This window comes from Gymnogyps californianus, chromosome 6, assembly GCF_018139145.2.
Source record: "Gymnogyps californianus isolate 813 chromosome 6, ASM1813914v2, whole genome shotgun sequence".
Classification (NCBI taxonomy): Eukaryota; Metazoa; Chordata; class Aves; order Accipitriformes; family Cathartidae; genus Gymnogyps; species Gymnogyps californianus.
The window spans coordinates 36245816-36267776 of NC_059476.1; the positions used below are offsets into that span (position 1 = coordinate 36245816).

Sequence of the window (21961 nt, forward strand, 5' to 3'; positions counted from 1 at the left end):
CCCCAAACATTAAACTAACTCATGTTTCTTAGTATTAAAACTGTGCATCTATCGTATATACATTAATATAATGTCTTATGAGAAAAAATTATTTTGTACCTTAATATTATAGGATAATTAAATGTGGTTGAAAACTGGCAGGTTTAACTGCCATCCTGCTCCCTGAAATAGAGTAATAGGTCCACACTTGCTCCAGAGCAAAAGCTCCCATAAATTTCATGTTCTGGCTGGGGTAAAAAGTTTTGAGCTGAATGTAGGCCAGAGTTCCTTTGGAGCCAAAAGAAATGGTCTCCAATCAGTTCTTCCTGTGTATAGGACAGCCCGCTATACATTCATGTAAATAAACAGAAACTGAATTTAAAGTATCTGATTTGACCATATTTTGTTACTGGAAGATGGAACTTTGCAGTTCTGTAATTTTATAGCTAAATAAAGTCTAATGGGATGGTCATATTCAAGGTGAACAGTACATCAAATGTGTCATTTGATTCTGTCACTTCTAGAGATCAGAATGCATGTCTTTGTTTAAAATCAAAACTATTTTGTGCATCTTCTATTAGTCCCAATTCTTTTATGTAATGTGAACAGTTTCTAAGCATACCTCACAAGATTCATCGAGGTACGTACATGAATAACACAACAAAATAGTTTTCTGTGTTATTTTTTGAGCTTGTAGAAGGTGGATTTTTTCCAAGCTATTACTGAACTAATCATCTCATTCTGCTTCACAAAAGGAATTGCACTGCTTGGGACAGTATCAGCAAGGAATAAAACTCATGTCCAACTATTTTTGATCTAAGAGAACCTAAGGTTCTTCTTCCTCCTTTCAAAAATGATCAACTGAATGTCTAAAAAACAGTCTTGCAGCTGGGATGGAATAACTACTTGTCATGATACAGTCTGGGAATCTACTGGCTGGGGGGCAGCTCTGCTGGAAAAGGACCTGAAACCTGCTGGACAACACTTTAGAATGCATGTCAGCAGCATGCCCCAGCAACAATGAAAGGTAACAGCATAGTGGGCTGAAAGGGCAGGAGCATAGCTAGTAGAATGAGAAAAGTGACACTTACTAGATCACATCTAGAAAACTGTGTCCATGTGTCAAGTTTTGGGCCCTCTGATACAAGACAGACATCAATAAAGTAGAGCAAATTCAGTACAAGGCCACCAAGATGGTTGGGGGCTGGAGCTCTTACCCTGCAAGGAGGGAGACAGAACTGAGCTTGTTCAGCCTGGGAGAAAGATGGCTTCAGGGGGACCTAACAGCAGGCCCTCAACACAGGAGAAGATTACAAAGATGACAGAGACAGGCTCTTCACAGCCATGCATCATGGGAGGACATTCTGACAGTGGTCAGAAATTGAGGGAGGTTCTGACGAGAGCGAGCATGGATGCACAGAACTTTTCACACCGAGGTCAGTCAAGCAGTGGAACAGGTTGCCCAAAGAGTTTGTGCAGTCTCTGTCCTTGGAGATTTTCAAGACCTGACCAGTCAAAGTTTAGAGAAAGTCAGTTTGAAATTCAGCATTGAACTTGCTTTTAGCAGAAGGCTGGGCTATAGACATCGTAAGGTCCCTTCCAACCTGAATTATTCTATAATTCTGTTCCATAATGCACAGTTACAGAATAATTATACGATACCTACTTAGTTACTAGAATTGACTCCTCCTGGGGCAAGAGCAACTCACTTCTCAGAGATACTCTAAGACAGGTAATAGAAATGTAAACAGATAATTATCAATAGATAATGCAGCAACATCATGAAATAGTATTTCCTGACACGAGGGTTACTACTAAAGAAACCACAGACACATGTTGGCAGTCTGCTATTTTTGTTCTTTTAACACAAAATTGTGCAGAACTTTATTTCTGTAAAGCTATGCCTTGTATTTCTCTTAAACAATGCAGTGGCGGAGCTTAAATATCCAGACATCCCCAAGCTCTGTAAGAAGGCATCCATATTTACTACTAACCCAAAAAACAAACTTGCAAGCAAAAAAAACCCCACTATAATGATAAAAAGGCTCAGGGATATATGACACTGTTGCTTTGGCATCTGCCATAAAAAGCCATTAAAATAAAAAAGATATGAAAAACCCCTAACATTTTAAAAGCTTTGAAAGCTGAGTATCTTGTACACAAAATATTTAATCACAAAATGTATTTCAGTCAATGTAATTAAATAAAATTGAGATCATGTTGATAACACAGCTCTAGACAACAGACAAATTGAACTCAAGGGATAAGTGCATTCCAAGAGTAAATAAATTACTTGCTATATATTAATAAAATCAACTTTATTTGTTCAGTGAATTTAAAAGGTGAAATCTACCCCCACTGAAAATAGCTAAAAGGAGATGCAAAGTTAGGGAAAATTGTTTTATCATTATATCAAAAGTGACACATCAGTGACAAAGCAAGATTGTACTTCCACAAGAAAATTCTCTCCTCTTCTGAAAACAGGAAAAGTTCTATCCACAGCACATTGCTCTCTCTCGCAACATCCTGAAAAATGTCTATCTCAGCAGCATTATCAAGTACTGATAGTTATGAGGAGTTAGGTGTACAGGTGGTATGATGGGAGAAACACAGACTAAGTTTTTACATTATATTCAGAAAAGATTAAGACACCTATTGCTTCAGACAGACTCAAAAATTCCAGCAAGAAATAACGATGCAATAATAAGAACACAGCAATCCCTAAAATACTCAATGCAATGGTTAAAATACTTAGGACAAATTATGATCCAACATAAAAATTCAAAGTCTTATTTGCAATCTCTCTCTACTTTGCCAGAACTAGCATTTAAATAACTTCCTGTATGATTCTGTTTCTTCCTCCTTTCCAATCATTTAAAGCAGGAAGGTGGCATTGCACTGGAGGCATTGGTTAGACAGTGACATAGTTGACTATTGTTTGGTAGTAAGCTTTATCTCCTGATGTCCGGGCAGTGGTTGCTAGTGATACACAGAAATATGGTTTTATTACATTGGGATAAAGTTTTTGTACTTTATTAAAACAATTTGTGTAACTTCACTCAAAAGCATACCTCCCAACATAGCCTAGCACTGCTGAGAGGCATGATGCACGCTCGAGGAAGAAAACAAAACCAAAACCAAACACAATCAAACAAATCTAACCAAACCAAAAACACACACACCAAACAGTCCTCTAAAGCTCCCTCTTACCCCCATAACAACTATGTCTTGGTTTTATATAGGGACTACATACACGTTTCTGAATGCATTTGGAAACCTTCTACAGGAAAGGCATACATAGTTATCTTTAACACTTCAGGGACTGAGCAGAGACCCTAATAAAAATATTCTGAGACAAGAAAATGAAAATAAAGCTTAAAAAAGAGACATTCCCATTATTTTATTTTAACATGTTACGAAAGTGCAAAAGAACTGAAAATGCAGTATTCAGTATTCACATTTGGGTGGACAGTTTCTTCATTTTTTGGAGACAGAGGACAAAATAGACTGAACACTTAAAGACTGGTTTTATATCCATCCAACAGCACCTCCCTTTCAGAACTAATTCACTTGTCCTGACAAGTGAAGCAGACAGCAGATCACAAAATACGTTGGTGGTTTTTTTGCAGGTCAGATTGCATGTGCTTGATTTGCATGAAATTAGTGATTTCAGTTGTTAAGTACTTTCTCTATTTTGCAATACTGAAACTGAAGTAACAAGAATAAACAAACATTTCTGTTTCTGCCTTATTGAATACGGTATCTGTACATGACCCAGGGAATGTTTTGGATATGATATTCAAAGATATGGGTGGTGGATCGCACAAATCCCCTAGTTTATTTTAAAAACATCAAAAATGCATTTTTCCACTTAACCAAAAACCACTGTTCCTCAAACTGTATTTTTTGTATTAGATATACACCCAGTATCCAGTATCTCACTTCGGATCAAGCAAATCATAATATTGGTCAGTTACTTTAAACAACTTTAGCCACAGTTTCAATTTTCTAACTAAAGAATTACTTGTGTGCACGGTTTGTGTACGTAGGGGACAACTAGAGTCTGCTCAGAAAGCACAGAACACTTTACAAGATTTTATCAAGTCTTGAGCAAGGCATTCTCAAATGCAAATTTTAATTTCAAGAGAAGCAAATTCTTGAAACGGAAGGCTAAAATAATCCTCAAGGCTTATGAATATATGAAAGAGGAAATAAAAAATATTCAAAACAGAGTGCTGTTTATCATGTTTCATTTGTTATTTTACATTCAAAACTATAGTGGAAGTCATATCTTCAAGAGTGCTCCATCCAGAACTGGAGCTCCACTATCTGCAGTTCAGTATAAACATATTAAATTGAGAACAAAGCCTCTTGATACAGCAATGCTTTTTAGAGATGTAAGCTTTTTCTGCGTTTTCTTAGGCTGTGTAAATGCTCTGTCACAGTATACCAACTACACTGGCATAAAAATTATCAGCACTGGCAATAGCTGAGTTTGCTGATCAAAGTGGGATAAGCCATACTGTCAACAGCACAAGTTATATATAGCTACAGTACAGCTTTCTGGAGTATGCAGACATAAAGGAAACACTCTGTGGGAGTTTACAGTCTCGGGACTTGATCTTGAAAGGCATTCAGCATTAAAAACCCCTGTGTCTGAATACAACACCCATAATTATCAATTGAGCTAGTTGCATACTGAAATTACAATATAAAAATGAAGCTTATGTAATTAATCTTCTGTTTATTGCATTTCATATCCAAGTAAATCTTTAGTCCAATTTATAGTGTACTGCATATAAAACAGAAAGGTCCTTATGGACTATTCATTCATGTAGCAAACTTTACAGACATAAAATACAACTGCAATGGAACTAGAACTGCAGTGTAACTACACTACAATTACAGTCTTTGAATATTTGGTAAGAAAGATGAACACACATATGGATTAAGTTTATATACTGAGATTAAAAAAAAAAGACATCAGTAAAGCTCAACACATATGCCACAACTGTTGCTTCATGTACATTTTGAAGTATATTATGCAAAAAACCCAACCAAAACAGCAACAAGAAAAAAACAAACAACCTACTAAAAATGTATTAAATCCACCCAATTAGTTCCTCATTCCCTCTTGGGATTTCTAACAAAACTGTCACCATTAAAGACAACCTTCTTCAGCAGTCATTTGTCTAAATGCCATTGCCTACATTTCCTATAACATCTATGAACTATGGTATGGTCTGAGCAAAAGAAATTGCGAGCTGAAGACAACAGTGAGCTTTCAACTTAATACAATGTTGTGGTTTAACCCCAGCCAGCAACTAAGCACCACGCAGCCGCTCCCTCACTCCTCCCCTCTCCCAGCGGGATGGGGAGCAGGATCGGGAAAAAAGTAAAACTCGTGGGTTGAGATAAGAACAGTTTAATAACTAAAGTAAAATACTAACAATAATAATAATAAAAATATATTAATAATAATTGTAACAAAAAGGAACAAAAAAAAAAAAGAGAGAAATAAAACCCAAGAAAATACAAGTGATGCACAATGCAGTTGCTCACCACCTGCTGCTGACTGATGCCCAAGCAGCGATCTGCCCCTCCTGGCCAACGCCCCCCTGTTTATGTACTGGGCATGACGTTCCATGGTATGGAATACCCCTTTAGCTAGTTCAGGTCAGCTGTCCTGGCTACGCTCCCTCCCCGCTTCTTGTGTACCTGCTTGCTGGCAGAGCATGGGAAACTGAAAAGTCCTTAACTTAGGATAAGCGCTACTTAGCAACAACTAAACCATCAGCGTGTTATCAACATTATTCTCACACTAAATCCAAAACACAGCACTGTACCAGCTACTAAGAAGAAAATTAACCCTATCCCAGCCAAAACCAGGACACACAAAAATGAGTTACTGAATAGGCAGACAAGCAGAAAGCTTTAGGAGAGTTACACACAGATGGGGACATGGAGGTCAAAAATCCCTAAAGTGTCTCTGGAAAGAACAGGTAGAAACAATCTGGTTTCTCAATATATATCCCAATATATACCTCAAATATATCCCACGTCACTCGTGCAGACAGAAGAGCCCAGCTTCAACTTTTCACCTGTTGCTCCCGCAGTCAAAGATCTAAGCTGCAGCAAGCACTACCCTGCCCCTTCGGGTCCCTGGAAGTTTCTTCTGTCCTCCCAAGGACTCACCGCGTGCTACTCGCCCCTCACTGCAGGCTCCAAGGACCTTGCTAGGCTTTCTCTCTCTGCTGCAACCTACAAACACTCAAATTTTCTTTTCCTGATCCTCCCACCCAGTCATTTTTTAAGGGAACCTAAAACAACACAACAGTGAACAGAAGAAAAAGCTGAACAGCCCACATCTACTATTTTCTTTCTTTCTCTAGCAGGATTGCTTCCAGAACAACACTTCAGGTGAGGCACTTGTCTTCAATAACAGCAGGACCAGCAATGGAGGGAGCCCGCTTACAGTTAAGTAAGATGACTCAATACTTGTGTCATGGTTTAACCCCAGCTGGCAACTAAGCACCACACACCCGCTCGCTCACTCCTCCCGTGGTGGGATGGGGGAGAGAATCCGAAGAGTAAAAGTGAGAAAACTCATGGGTTGAGATAAAGACAGTTTAATAGGTAAAGCAAAAGCCATGCACGCAAGCAAAGCAAAACAAGGAATTCATTCACCACTTCCCATCTGCAGGCAGGTGCTTAGCCATCTCCAGGAAGGCAGGGCTCCATCATGTGTAATGGTTACTTGGGAAGACAAATGCCGTAACTCCGAAGGTCCCCCCTTCCTTCTTCTTCCCCCCGCTTTTCTGTTGCTGAGCATGACATCATATGGTATGGAATATCCCTTTGGGCAGTTGGGGTCAGCTGTCCCGGCTGTGACCCCTCCCAAATTCTTGTGCACCCCCAGCCTACTCACTGGTGGGGTGGGGTGAGAAGCAGAAAAGGCCTTGACTCTGTGTAAGCACTGCTCAGCAGTAACAAAAATATCCCTGTATTATCAACACTTTTCAGCACAAATCCCAAACATAGCCACATACTAGCTACTATAAAGAACTCTATCCCAGCCAAAACCAGCACAACTTTTAAGAAATATTTAAATTCAGATAGCCTATTAATTCATTGGAACTGTATCACTAAAGCTTCAGCTATGGTTGGTTTTACACATGAATGAAGTCACATGTTTTTGTACTGATGTTCTTATTTCAGTCATGTGGTTAGAACCTTCTCTATAGTACATCCTCTCACTGTTAGAGGTTAATTAGGATAAACATCCTTGACCAGGACAACCACTACCATCCTGTTATCCATAATTTGAATCACTAGGTATCAGAAGTTATGTGGGTTAACGGTTCAGTATTTGAGGAAGTTAACTGAAAGGGACAGTTAAAATTCAGAGTGAGTAAGGTAATTTAAGACTGATGTTTATTTAATATCCTAGCAGGAAGAGATGTGGACAATATATTTGGAAAAAAAATGTGAAAGCCAGCAATGCTAAGGTTTTCATAGAGCTCTTAACAAATCTAAAACATTCTATAAGTACACATCAAGTTGTCTGTGTAGCCTAGCAAACCCTAAGAATAGTCTTGAAAGCACTACAATCCCACAATGTACATAATGGCATCACTTCATCCTAAAAACTGAAATTTAATTCTCATCAGTTCATCCTGTAAAGGTATACAGAGGGAAAAACAGGCTTGAGAAACAACAATGAAAACACTGAGAACAGTTGAAAGACACAGTAAAACCTGGGAGCTAACAGATTAAGACAGCATCATGAGAATTATGCAAATGCATCATGACAAATCAGGTATATTCTATACATTCAGGAACAAGGGAGGATTCTAAAATAAGAGAATTATTTCCAGTAATATATTTTACGTGAATGGAATTAGCCCATAAGAATCGGCATCATATGATTTCGTCACAGAAGTGTAGTAAGATTTCAGTCACATTCCTACACATAAAGTGGAATACTGTACCTTAAAGAGAATAACCGTTTGCTCAGGGACATACATTTCCATATATAAGAGTATAAAATTATCACTAACACCCTGAAGATTTTACAAGTTCCTCCAAAACAAATGTTATGTCACACCACCAGATATATTACACTGACGTAGCTGCAAAGCGAAGCCAATATAACAAAAAACTTTATTTGTCCCCTTGATAAACAACTGTAGTCCTTAAGATCCTCATCGCTTCATTTTGAGGGGTTTGTGTTGGTGAGGTTGGTTTTTTCCCCCAGTGAAATATCTCCCACCAAGGGAGTTTCAAATCACCTTTTTCCCAGAATTCTCTCAAGCAAAATCCTCTGCAGTCAAACAAACAAACAAACAAAAAAAAAACCCAAAATCAAAAAGAATTAGAAAATGGTGCAAAGTGAAAACAATATATTGTCAATATCTTAGCAGGTATACATGACATTAAGGTAAGCTAAGTATTGCCACATTTCCTCCTAGCTTTCATTTTCTGTCCTGTATTTCACATACAGTCTGTATGCCTTATGAGCTGTAAGAAGTGCAAAAAACAACACAAAACCCTTGTTACCTTCCAGACAGTGAGGAGACTTCAGGGGAGGTAATAAGAAATTCAAATAAAGAAAATCTTTTCTCCCCTCTCTTAGGAAGGAATCTTTATTCCTCTGTTATTATTAAGAAACCTTTCTGAAGCCCAAGTGTAGAGACTCATAATCATGAAATTAGGTCCCTACACATCATTCACATTATCATCCTGTAAAAGAGGAACCCAACACTACCCAAATTGTATGCACTCACCATCAAATGACGACTTTTTTTCCCCTGTTGTTGGTACTACTTTTCTAATGTCTTTAGTCCATCTTCCACATGCAGAAACCCCAGCAGAACACTGACTTAAAACAGGATCAAGAAAGAGGCAAGCTACTGCCTCCAACAGAAAGATTCATCATTAAGGAAATGAGAAATGGCGTGATTTTTGAAGCGTCACTAATTATTTATACACACCATGATTTAGGTATGGGTAAAACTAATGTCGGAAGGATGCAGTGCGCTATCCAGAAAAATATTCCTTATGAGAACATCCTTCCCAGAAAACTATGCAACTGTGAATAATAATTCTGCCTTAGAGATATGGATCAAGCATCAACAGCAACAGAGTCTGTATTCTTCAGTGATGCTATAGTAGAACACAAAGTTAGTGTGACTGCAATTATTAATTTAAAATACTTTTTGTATTTTCCCAGAAAAAGTGGAAAGGAGACAGAAGTAGTAGTATAATGACAAACACACATACCTTATCCCTATTTTATGCATAAACATGAGTTCACATCTAGCTAGCACGTCACATCACACAGCAAGTTCCAAAGAAATTAGAAAGAAATCTTCACTTGAAATTATTATGTTTAAAATAATAGCGACAGCTTTAGGATGGTAAACAATGCTTTTCCTAACTCAGAATAGCAAATTAAACTCTGTGTCAGTATCAAGAATAATGCACAATCATCTAAGAGATACAGGAATCAAACAAACCGGTGCTGTATTTGCTACTTTTATTATTACTTCCAAAGCTGTTCTTACTGATACATTTCCTAATGACTTTTAGTCTCGAATTTAGTAAAGCAGATAGTCAAATTGCCAGATATATTTTGTGTTTATCATTCTGCAAATATAACACAGAAAATCCACTTGGAGATCACATTACTTCCCTTTGCCTTCTTTAATGACATTTTAGCATTTTAGTTTCCAGGAAGAAATCATGAAAACACAAGAAGGCTAGTCATCTGCTGCCTTGAATTTGATGCTACTTTTACAGAAACCATTTAAAAGCTCAATTTAAAAACCTGGAAGCTCATCAGAGACGTGAATCAGCCAAAATTTCTAAGATTCACCTCTTCACATTTCTCCAGGTCAGACACTTCCCTCAGAGACATGCTAGAATTTCCCCAAATCACTGAAGTCTGACCCTGCATCAGTGACACAGGGAGAAGGTGGGTGTGCAAAGAAAAAAACAAAAAAGAAAAAAAAAATCTTGTGCCTTTGCTTTCCAAGCTTGTGCAGAAGACACTAGAAATTGCCAAAAAAAGCTTCTTCCTTAGCTGCAGCTCACAGGACACACATGCACGTACAAGAATGCAGACCATGCAACCCCACCCTGTCGATGCTGCAGCTACATCAAACTTACGTCTACCTCATTCACTTCCCTTGGTGCTTGTCAGACTAAGTGCTTGCGTCTGTTCCCCACCATCTACATCACCAGCTGCCTCCAGGGTCCTGAAGCACCCATGAGGATCCCCATCACACTTCCAGTACTCCAGCTGAAAAACATCTCAAAATTAGGTAAAAAGTTGGTAGTAGTGATACGCCCAATGCGACAAAACAAAGTTCTGTCAGATAGAACCACGTATCAATGATTTTAGCTTCTTGCTTCAACAAGAGGAACATGTTCCCTTGTCAACTTATGCTATCTATGCCTCTCTATTACTGCATGCTACAGCTATTTATATTCTCTGCTCTTCATTGCTGTCCGCCCCTCTCTTCCAAAAACCATGCAAACCTACATCTCTTAACAGTGGTATTATTTTGTTGTCTTGTACTACTCTAAGCTTTCCTACTGTATGACCACCCTCCTCCCCAGACTCAATAGGTTTTTTTACCACAACAAGTCTCTAATAATGATGTTTTATTGCCTTTCTTTCCTTCCCTCGCATTCTGCTGCAGGACTGTCAGCAACAAAACGTGGCATCTCAGAAAAATTTATAAATTCAGAAAAAAGGATGAAGCTGAAGAGATAAAAAAGAAATACCTTTCCAGGAAGAATATTTTCAAGTTTTAAAGGCACAGGGAAAAATAAGTTATTTATAAAACATTCATAGCACTTTTGTGCATTATGAATCTACAGCAAATGCCTTCCAGCAACTTTTAAGAAACTCAATCATTCTCATGTCTTATGTCCACTAACTGCAGGTGGGGCAAGCAGAAGAGAGGATAGAACAGAACAGCTTCTGTATTGCCACAGAAGTTGAGGCTACTCAGGGTTGGTATCTTTATTTAATATTCCAAACTTAGAATTTGTTGAGGATTCTATTCTAACACAACAGATGCTGGAAGATGAAAGTTAAGACTGAAAACCTCAAGGCATTTTGTAGTTATTCATTCCTCTCCAAGTACTATCATGAAACAGCCAAGCAGTCACAGCCTACATGAGACTTTCAGGGGAATCTAAGAGTTAGTATTTTTTTACTCCCCTTCAAACTGTTTATTGGAGAAGGTCAAGCCAAAGCAAACACCTAGCTAAGTCTATTTGTATAAGAACATAAGGCATTAGGCCTTCCAATACATTTTGGTGGCCCACAGCTTTAGGATTCCATAGTACCCCAACCAGCTAAAAATGCCACATGCTTTATCATCTTTTTAAAACAAGAAACCTCAATTTCCACAAACAGAAAAAGGTAACATCCTGCAACTACTAATGTCAGTAAATTATGCTACAGGATATGAGAAAGGTTTTCTTCTTTTCAGTCCCTGTCAGATAGCCAGACTGGAAACTGGAGCACAGCTGGTTTTGTACATGTTCCTTTTCTGCAGATTGCTCGTCACATTAAGACTGCAGTGTGCTGATGGTACAAAGGATCATCCATCCAAATAGGATCATATATTATTATGATAATTGAGGACTAGACTAACAACTTTTTCCACCCAATGTCTCCTAGTAGCCGGTAACAACAGCTATCTACTAATACTGAAAACAAACATTAACTTCTAACACCAAAGCTGTGCCACTGTCAGCTCAACCTGGCATTAGTCTGCACTGCCACCAAAAGCAGTGGCCTGCTCCTCTTTTAGACTCCTTTTCCCTCATTCCTTCCCTTGAGCCAGCAAGCAGTGTTCATACACCCATATGGCAGACTACATCAGGCAACTGACTTGAATGAAAACTAACCTTCTTACTTGCTTCCCAGGTTAATTCTCAGCTGCATCAGTTTCCTGATCCAGATGACTGAATAGCTGTATGATTGCTATTGTTAGTCACAAGGGAAGGAGGCAGAAATAACTGCTTGAGAGTTGGGACGGAGATCAAATCTCTAGCAGCACTGATGATGTATGCCAGATTAAACTGGTTGTGGAAGAATCGTGTAAGAGTAGGGATTAAACATAGGAATGTTCAAGCAGACTACCATAGCTATCAAGGTTAATGACAATTTCTTCATTGACTTCAGCAGCATTGTGTGTGGACTTTGCTAGGATGGTGAAAACCTACATGAAAAACATATCACTTCACCAAAGTATCTTTCCTTTAGTTTTAGAAATATTATTATTAAGGCATGGTATGTACTTTTAATTAATCTCTCAATTGAAAGGCTGGAGATGGTACTTAAGAAGATGTCTGATACTGTTAGAGATACTAACATCTGTTTTCTCTCTCTTAAAGCAGATGGTAGATAACTCACTGATTCACTATGTTCTCCCCCATTACTTCTGCCCTTGCACAAGACTGCTCTGTTTGAAGAAAATGGTATTAAGACAGATAAAAGGAGATGTCACACAGACGGTTCAACCAAGAAGACGAAACAATTGTGGTTATTAAAGTGATATTGGTGAAGAGTTTTTATAACGCTAATAAAAAACTTCTTCAGTGTCCACCACCATTTAATGTACCAGAGCAAATAACAAAATGGATGATTGATTTTTCTCTCATGAAAAAGTAAATATATAGGAAATGTAAACTGCCAGCTTCAAAAATTCACAGCATCATAAAATACATAATTAAACTCCAATACCTGAAAAATGTAACACATCAAAAGATGCTTCCCACTTATTAGCTATCAAGCCTCATTTTTGTGAACGAGAATTTTCAGGTTTGTTCAATACAGTACCTACTTTCTAGAAAATAACACAGAAGCAAATAATATCCATCTATCTGTATCAACCCGAAAGGGCTAAACAATTTAAGTGTAAATCAAAACATAGCTCAAAGGAAAGACTAAATTCCCCTGATCGTTTTTATAAGGGAAAAACACACTGATAAAATGTTTAATTTTGAGAAAAAGATTTTATAGGACATTCCCATTTAAAGCTTGAGCAAAACTTAGAGGAAGCACAACAAAGTTATGATCATAGTTTTAAGAAAGAATGCACAGAACGTGCAAGCCCTGCTTCAAAATCAGAACTTCTCAGTTGAATATTTGTATGTGTGGGGCACACTGCTGTAACTGTTAGGCTGCTGAAGGCTTCCATGCTACTTTGCACCGAATTGTAGGTGCAATCAATGTACTTTGGAAGAGGACAGAACACCAGTGGCTTGTGGACTGGATTGAAGATGGTTTGTGTGGATCTCTTCTACAGACAAACATACACAACACTCTCCAAGAAACACCACAGTTCCTCAACTCTTCGTTCCACGGTATTTCTGAATTTACTGATAAAACACAGACCATTTCACATGATCCTAAAAAACATGCAACAGGCTTAAGACTGTCTGCTAGAGAGACAGGAAAGAAAGCATCACTACAACAGTGTTGAAATTACTAAACTTCAAAGAAAGGAAGGCTGCAGGGGCTGGTTTCTTGCAAGGAGTCTTGGCGTTTTTTGCCATTCTCCTCACTGCAGGTACATGTGTCAACAGAGAAGCAGATCTGTAATACCAAAATACAGCAGTCAGTTCCAGACAGTCACGTTGGCATTGAAAAAACAGATGAATTATGCTGGACAAGCCAAATACAAAATGTTAAAGACAGCTGCCAGATCAGTATTTGAATGGCCTGGAAATATGACGTGTATAAATATAGTCCCACTGATCAGGTCAGCATCTTGCTTACCCTAATACCTCTCCATGTTACTTGAACTACCACATCGATTTATTTACAAACTCACACAGCCAAAAATTCAGCTTCTACTTTTAGTGGTGTATCACATACCAAGCAATATTAAAAATAACTAACAGCATATTAAGTTCCAAGCAGCAAGAAAAGATGGCACTGAGCATTAGAGCTGTATCTTCCACAAATGTGCCTGGTGTTATGCTCTTTTCATTAGTATTTTTTTTTTTTTTAAAGTATCATAGAAGGGGAAAGAACAGCAAATATAAAAATAAAAACCAATTGCAACAATGAACCCAAGATACCATACACTACGTACGTCAGAGATCAGTGCTCAGGTAACACAGGTCAATACATACCACACGTTGTCTGTTCCAGTCTATGACCAGCAGGGTTGTAGAATAGCGGTAGCTGTTTTCAGAGACAGTTATCAGCAGGACCTTCGACTGTTGGCCATGGCTAAACTCCATTTTGGGAGTCGGCCATCTTATTAAGAATTTACTAACAGTAGATTTTGCAGTGTGATTTTACTGCATGGTGTTAAATAATATAACCCAAACAATTACTTAAAAGACGACAGATACACCTGCCTAGAAATAAACACTTTGGATTGTGAAAGTGCTGAAAACTGCACTGAGATAGGATGCTTACCAGATGCTTTTGCATACATTAAACATTCTTAGTCAAAGAGTTCTTTCTGTGGGAAAGGTGAGAGCCCCCATTTAAAAAGCAGTAATTCTGTGTTTTATGTAATTTCTGCATTGAATTCTATATTGAAAGAAAAATTACATCTTAGCAAAACAAACCCAGGAAAGCCAGACATCCAAAACAGGTCCTAACGCACTGCAAACCAAAGTAATAATCAGCCTGATTTAGAGCAGAATACTAACAGGGCTGTTTTCAGGAAAGAAGCAAAAAGAAAGATGACCAGAACATTCATCTTTTGTCCCTGAGAGTTTTTAGAGTGAGAGAAGATGAGTCTATACATATATTTTTATGCTCTGAAATTTAAACAGAAGCGCTGGAAATTTCTGAGATATCCTTCAAGAGTGGGAACACACCAAAACGCCTTGTGTCCTTTCTAATCTATCACAAAGACTGATAGGGGTCTCTCTCCCAAATCCCCCATGAAGCTGTGCAGGAGTTCATGAGTGAAATCATGTGATTTGAGCTCTCCTATAAATAGCACTGAGAACAACAGAAGTATTAAGCAGTTTCTTATATCTTGATCAGTGAATTTAGGAGCCTAAATAGAAGATGGACTCTTCTAACAGAATTTGGATGAAGAAGTGCAAATTATGGGGCCTGATGAAGTTAGTCCATGTGTACCTACTAACTGAAGTTGGAGTGAAACAGCAAAGGGTTTTCTCTAAGAGGCAGTTTAGTTTCATAAGCACAGAATCTAACAGAGACACTCTTTTTTTTTTAAATCAGATCTTTCAATATGGATATTTTCTAACAATATAATTCTCTCATTTTAAGTGTTGTCAGAAATCTGGTGTGAAGTATTCTCAGAAGGTTTTTGCAAGATCTTGAAACTAAGTCTGCTGTCATGTGTCATCACTACAAGTTGCTAGAGTCTAACCTCAACCATTTTGCATTTCTCATTCCTTTTCATATATTTACAGAATTACGAATTTGGTTAGATCCTAATTAGCTTTTTGGTGTTTGTTACAGCCTTTTCCTCACAGCTGAACTAGAAGTGTTGTAGGAACAGGACTAACAAACTTATGCCTCTGTTTCCAAGTATGCCAACTTAACTTCTTGCATAGTATTTTGCCAAGGCGTAAGAGGAACTGTAGGTACAGATGTACAAAGTAAATGAGGGTGGGAGGGGAAGGGAAGCACGGGCACTACGTTAACTACAGAAGACATTTCTACTGGAGGAGAAATAGGATAAGGGCGAAACCAAATACACTTAGATATCCCTTTGCTGAACATTACAAACTCAGTAAACCAATATAAATAGGTAAGAGTAAAGTCTGTGACACGAAGCTTACTGACAATAATAATTTTATTCTTTGTCAGTAAAGTTCTGAATAAGCAGTGCAGGGCAGGAATGCTATCACAGGTACCAAATCCCACCTACAATTGGGCACGCTGCTGTAGAACAATTTTAAGATTAGAGGCATCAAGGTATTATACACAACAACAGAACTAACACATTAACTACAACTACAAAACAAATAAATCAAAACCATATCAAATCTCAAATATGCTTCCAAACTGAGACACTCCACATACACCCATGGTGAAACCGAAAGTCCAGACATGTTAGAAGCATGTAATTTGTTTTAAAAATAACATCTTCCCATTATTTTCCTCAATAATTAGTTATCAAGGCAAAACACTAGCCTGCACTGATGTTACACCAGCATGTGAGAGAATACAGAACCGAATGTTCCACGGTTCTCAGAAGAAACATGCCCTTAGATAGAGTACCAAAGACTAAGAGGAAGCCAGCTTCCACTTAAGCAACAATAAATATGTCACTAGACAAATTCTACCATACAAGTCTTGGTCCTCAGCCTCCTCATATAACGGGCACAGCATGATGTGTAGTTTTATTGGACAGCCTAGTCTGTACTGCGAGTTGTTCTTTTTCAAAGTAAGCTGTAAGGTGCCCTTGGCATCTTATCCTGCCACAGGAGTCAACCACACCAATCCACCTGGATGCCTGGGAGCCACGAGGTCTTACAGTGGCTGTGTAGCTGATGCTATGTCATTAAAGGTCCACTCACTCACCTCCCCTACTTCCAAATGGTTGCGTCAGAATGGTGTAGGCCTGTGGTAGGCCCTACAATAGTTTAATAGAAAAAATAGTTTAAATTGTGAACACTTAGGCAGCAGATAACTGGGGCAGGGCAAGAGGAATGTCTGAACTCCGGAGTTCAAGCCTGGTATAGCTAGCTGCAACCGGTATGTGCTCGTTTTAAATTCTGTTAACATCTCAACTAAACAAAGCTGACATATCCTGAGTCGTCCAATTAATAAAGAGACACAAAACAGAGCCACCAATTAGGAGGTGGATCACGCTTCATGCCTCTGCACATACACTTAGATTGGGAAAAATCAAGGGTTTAGGGGCCCAAAAAGAGGCTGATGAAGATCCTGGCTGGAGAAACAGTCCTGGAAGTGAGGAAAGATCCTGGAGGTCAGGAAAATATGTGGAGACAAATACTGGCAGACACCCAGGGACCCTGGACAGTATGGCCCAAGACAGGTGACTACAAGCAGATGTACAGGACAAAACCATCGTAACTTTCTGCCCAACCTTCCTGGACTAGCAGCAATCTCCCTGCTGGGAAGAGAAGTCGAGACCTAGTGAAAATAACACTGTGGGGAAAACAAATGAGTGAGCATGTGGTATCATCAAGCAGGGTAAAAACTGATCTCCCTAGTTCTTCAATAAATCGTAGTATCCAGATCTACTACGGGTTGTAACTCTGTCTTGCTTGTGACAAAGTTTCTGGCCTACCACAAGGCGTTCACTCTTCACCATACATACTCAGTAAATGATGTGTAATGGGCACTTTTTAGCCAATAGCTCCAATAGCTTGAAAACATAGGTGAGACTCAGGCAGAAAGCATTCTCAGAGCCAGTGTCACTATCTGAGCATGTACATGTCACATTAGAAGTGACCGTGAATTTAACTGGCTTAGTGTGCATTTCATATCCATTGCATCAATGTCCATTTTGCATCAACAATAGCTAGCTATATAGAAGGACATTTATGTCTTTGTAAACTTTCTCCAGCAGCTTAGGAACTAGTTCAGAAATATGCTGTAATATCTGCTTTAGGTTCTGGTATATTCCTCGTTAGGTGCAAGTTAAGAAGAGAAATGAGGTGACAGCTTCATATACATTTAAAATAGCTTAAGATGCACACTTTTTTTTTAAGGCTATTTTCCCTCATCTCCATTTTTATTTTTAAAACACGAAGAGCAACTCAACCTCTAATGGTTTTCCTGTTACATAGATTTCCTTCTCAACTAATAGCTTTATAACTAGATGGTTTCTATCTATCTCTCAAAACTTAAGAGAAAAACAGAACTTACTAAAAATACTAAGATCTGAGGTTCTGGTTATACCAGTGTATACCTTATCTTTTTTTAAATATCTGACAAAAATATTGCATGGGATTGAATGATTTTTAAAAATTTATTTATCACCAAATAAAGATTAAGCTAAACCATGAACGCTCATGCATTTGTCCTGCATTTTGCTTCCTTGCATGATGTACCAGAATGGACGTGGCTCACTGCAGAACTAATCAGCCTGCGCCATTTCGGTAACTAGTAGCAAGCTCTAGCAAGAACTCATCTTCAAAGGAAGTGAGCCTAAAATTCGCTTTTTCAGGCATACTTCTTCCAAAACAAGCCCAAACTTCCTGCTCCTTAACACTCTCCAGGGATCTTTATGCTAATAAAAAAGGCTCTAGCCAGAGCCCTTTGAAATGCTGAAGCTCTTCCCAGCTGCTGCCTTGAGACTAGCCACTTCTGATCTCCACTTTGAAACATCTGTTCCAGCTTCAGGCTCAAGGTCGTTCTTCCCCTCAAAAATATCAGTTCAGGATCCGTTTGCATTAATGCTCTTGGCACTCTCCGGCTTCTATTCCCTCAGGGAGGAAAACGTCCTTATCTCTCATTATGTGCATCACAGCACCTCCACTATGTGTGTTTCTGACAAATATGAGTTTCAGAGAGAACAAGCACACTGTCACCTACCTCGGCTACTGTTCAATCTTGCTTCTCTGCTCTCCCCCAACACCATATTCTTATCCCAGGTTAAGTCACATATCTAAGGCCTTCAGCTCCATCCAAGATCTGCTCAGTGGCTTCCTTCTCACCTCCTCCCTCCTTCAGAGCCTGTTGCAGAAGGCATTCTTATTCCTTAAGCTTATCCCTCAGCAGAGCTCCCCAAACCAGCAAAACCAGAGGCCTACCTTAAGGGAGGTAAGGAAAGAGGACCCAGTGCTAACACAGAAACCATGTCAAATAACAGGCTAGATCCTCCTTATACACAAACACACAGGTTTTTCTGGGTCTTTTCTCCTTTGTTCCTCCTCTTGTTGTCATGGTGTGCCAGACATACTTGTTGAACCACATGAAAGCTGATTAGCCCGTGAAAATGTAAAAACCTATCAAGAATTTAGACAGAGAAGCCAGATCCTTGTCTGCTAATCTCTGGTTTCCTACATTTAGGATATTTTTCCATCTCTATATTGATAGGTTTACCCTCTATCAGGTATCTTTGCCTATTCCAGAGGACTAACTATTAGAGGAACCAGAGCCTTCTTCAAACACACCACTGAACTGAAGCATAAGGGTAACCAACCCAAGATCTGTATTAGCAAAACAGCTCTACATATTTACATCCTTGCTGTTCAAACATAGAAGTTTTGTTTGTTTTTGTGGGTTCTTTTCTTTCTCATGCATTTGATGAGGTCATGATTTGGTTTGCACACCATGAAAGTAACATGGACTCCCACACAGAACAAGGGACATTGTAGATTTTACCTACCTGACAACACTCAAGAAAATTCTCCCACCCAAAAGCTAGTAACATCAACAGAAATAATGCTTCCTTCATCAAAACATATGCTAGCAGCTCTTTATTTCTTTATCCTATTCATTATTACTGATTTAACATTAAATATTCTTAAAATTCATTTCTCATGAAGTATTCATGAAATTTCAGGGACAACAGGCATTATGTGTTTCGTATCAGCTCTAACATACATGCCTAGCTTATTTCATTTATTGACCAGTCAAAATATTTGCTAATAATCTCACTTGAGGAAAAAAATATAGTCAGAGTTCAGAATAAACCCTCTACATTTTAACTACAGTACAGTATAATTAATATAACATAAGCATGTCTATGAATTCTAACAATTAAAAGGCTTTCCTGCAGGGTTTGCCAATTCTGTATCTGCCTTTTCCCCAGTACTATATGGGAAGTTTTGCTGGTCAAATATGCAGAACTCCCACGACTCCAAGGTGTTTTCTGTAGGTGGTGTTTTCATTGCTGGTTTTTTTGGTTGGTGTGTTTGGGGGGTTTGGGGTGTGGGTTGTTCTTTTTTTTCTGTTTTAATTCAACCACTTCAGATTTCAATCCAAACCACGTGGTTCCCTTCAAGAAATACATTTTTCAGAGCACGTAAAATCTCGGTTTTTTACTCTAAAGATTTAAGAACATTGGGCAGTTCTACATGCAAATCTCCTCATTCCAAACTCTAACTGATATGCCCTGCAGGGATCTTAAGAGATAATTATTTTCCCTGTGGAGGATTTTTAAATGATATGGCATAATCTGATTTACTGAAAAATGCAGGAGCCTTATTCTGCTATTTCTTACTTCAGTAAAATACCAATTGCTTTTCCAGGGAACGGTTCTCATCTAAGAAAGCAGCAAATCCTGCACAATGAACACACCATTAATAGTAATATGATCTTATCATGTGCATACCATGTTCTCTGTTTAGACGGATCTATAATCATCAACTAATTCACCCTGGTTTACTTCAGGGTTAAAAAAAAAAGGGGGAAAAAAACCCAAACAAGAAACTTCCATTTTACTATAGGAAATTAAAACCCAAGCAACTTAAATGGCTGTGGAGAGAATCAATATTTTAGTCAAAATTAGATTTTAGGAGTTTCTGGTATCAGATACAATACTGAAAGTATAGGTTTTCAATTAAAAAGCTACAGCTGGATGCCTAATAATGTATTAGAAAGGTGCACTTGTACCCCTGGAGAAACAAGCTGGAAGAAGCTATTCATGAATTCTTCTTACAAAACCAGTAACATTAAATCAAAGTTATAAAAATAGACATTGAAACTGAACGATTCTAGAGAAAACACTGATCTGTGATATTTCCAGAATACCACATTTCCTTGATAGAAGTTTCTTTTTCCCCAAGTCTTGCCTTTACTCAACAGGCATAAAATGGACTTCTCAAGCTTGTAATTGAACATATTAATATTTGCTCTTCACCTTCTATTTCAACTACATTTAGCATTCAAACACACAAATGGGCAAGAATATTTAGGCCACTATGTAAACTATAGCATTCTTCAAAGAAGTAATGATCCTGAAATTATGCAGCCTCAAGGCTAAAACACTCAGATCAGATTCACACAAATCAGTAAAGTCTTTCCTCTAAACAGATGTAACCGCAGAAGTTTTTATATCTCTGTAATTCTGAACATGACAAATACAGAGTGAATACACTTTTTATAAGATATTAAGTACCAAAAATGTATCTGTAGCTGTGCTGTTTTTTATTCATTTGCTTAAGACAAAAGCTCAAGCTTTTGAATTGGTGATAATCAGAATTCATACTTTAACATTCACATACACAAAAACCAAATCAAGTGGTAATAATATTTCAAGTTAAAGGTAAAAATATGTATTGCTTTCTAAGAGTAAAAATACTCCCAATTTGCGTATCATGTTACACTGTTCATTCACTCAGGTTTAATTTCAGAAACAAAGAAGCTTGTTTCTTCAATTGCAATTTTTACAGCTTTTTAAAACTCCCAATCAATACAGACTATTAACAATTCCTGTGTTAACCACTAAGAAAAAATAAACTGAGTATTTGCCCTTAATTTATCATTTGGTCTCCATTTACTACACTAAGCTGTGTGAATGGAATGTGAATTTAGACTGAAGGAGCATGACTAAACATCTATGTTGTGTGACAAAAATACAGTGTATGCTCAGTGCACTGTAATGGGAATTAACTGAAAAAGTCTTACCTGTGGGCACAAAGTCTCTATGTGATTAGCTGCCATTTGGACAATTTTCATTCCATCTTCATTTGTTGACAATGAACAAGCAAGATTAGCAACCTTAAATAAACAAACAAACAGTTTTGTAAGCAAGTATTCATCCCCAGACTCTCAAACTTGCCAAAAACCATCTTTTCTAGAAAGCCTTCATTATTTGAGGAAATTAACTTGTCAAAGAACATATTTGAACAAGGAAACATGGGGGGAAAAAAAGGAACTGTGGAAAGGGGCAACACTAACTAGAAATCTCATGACCTCTCCCCAATTTAAGTTCAGCATATAACAGCTGCAGAGTGGTATTTAGAGAACATCAGGAAATTTCAAAGTAAGATCCTAAGGCTTCAGCTAGATTGCTTGTGATCATGCCTGTTAATTTTT

The 21961-nt window shown here is 38.1% G+C and overlaps 1 protein-coding gene across 3 annotated transcripts in view; it reads right to left on the reverse strand.

Annotated features, from left to right (window-relative positions):
* The window catches only part of CTNNA3 (catenin alpha 3), a 546120-nt gene that overhangs the window by 175777 nt on the left and 348382 nt on the right, over positions 1-21961 (reverse strand). For all 3 annotated transcript variants that reach the window (XM_050898633.1, XM_050898634.1, XM_050898635.1), the window contains one exon: positions 21551-21643. In XM_050898633.1, coding sequence (XP_050754590.1) covers positions 21551-21643 — 93 coding nt within the window. The remainder of the gene's footprint in view (positions 1-21550; positions 21644-21961) is intronic.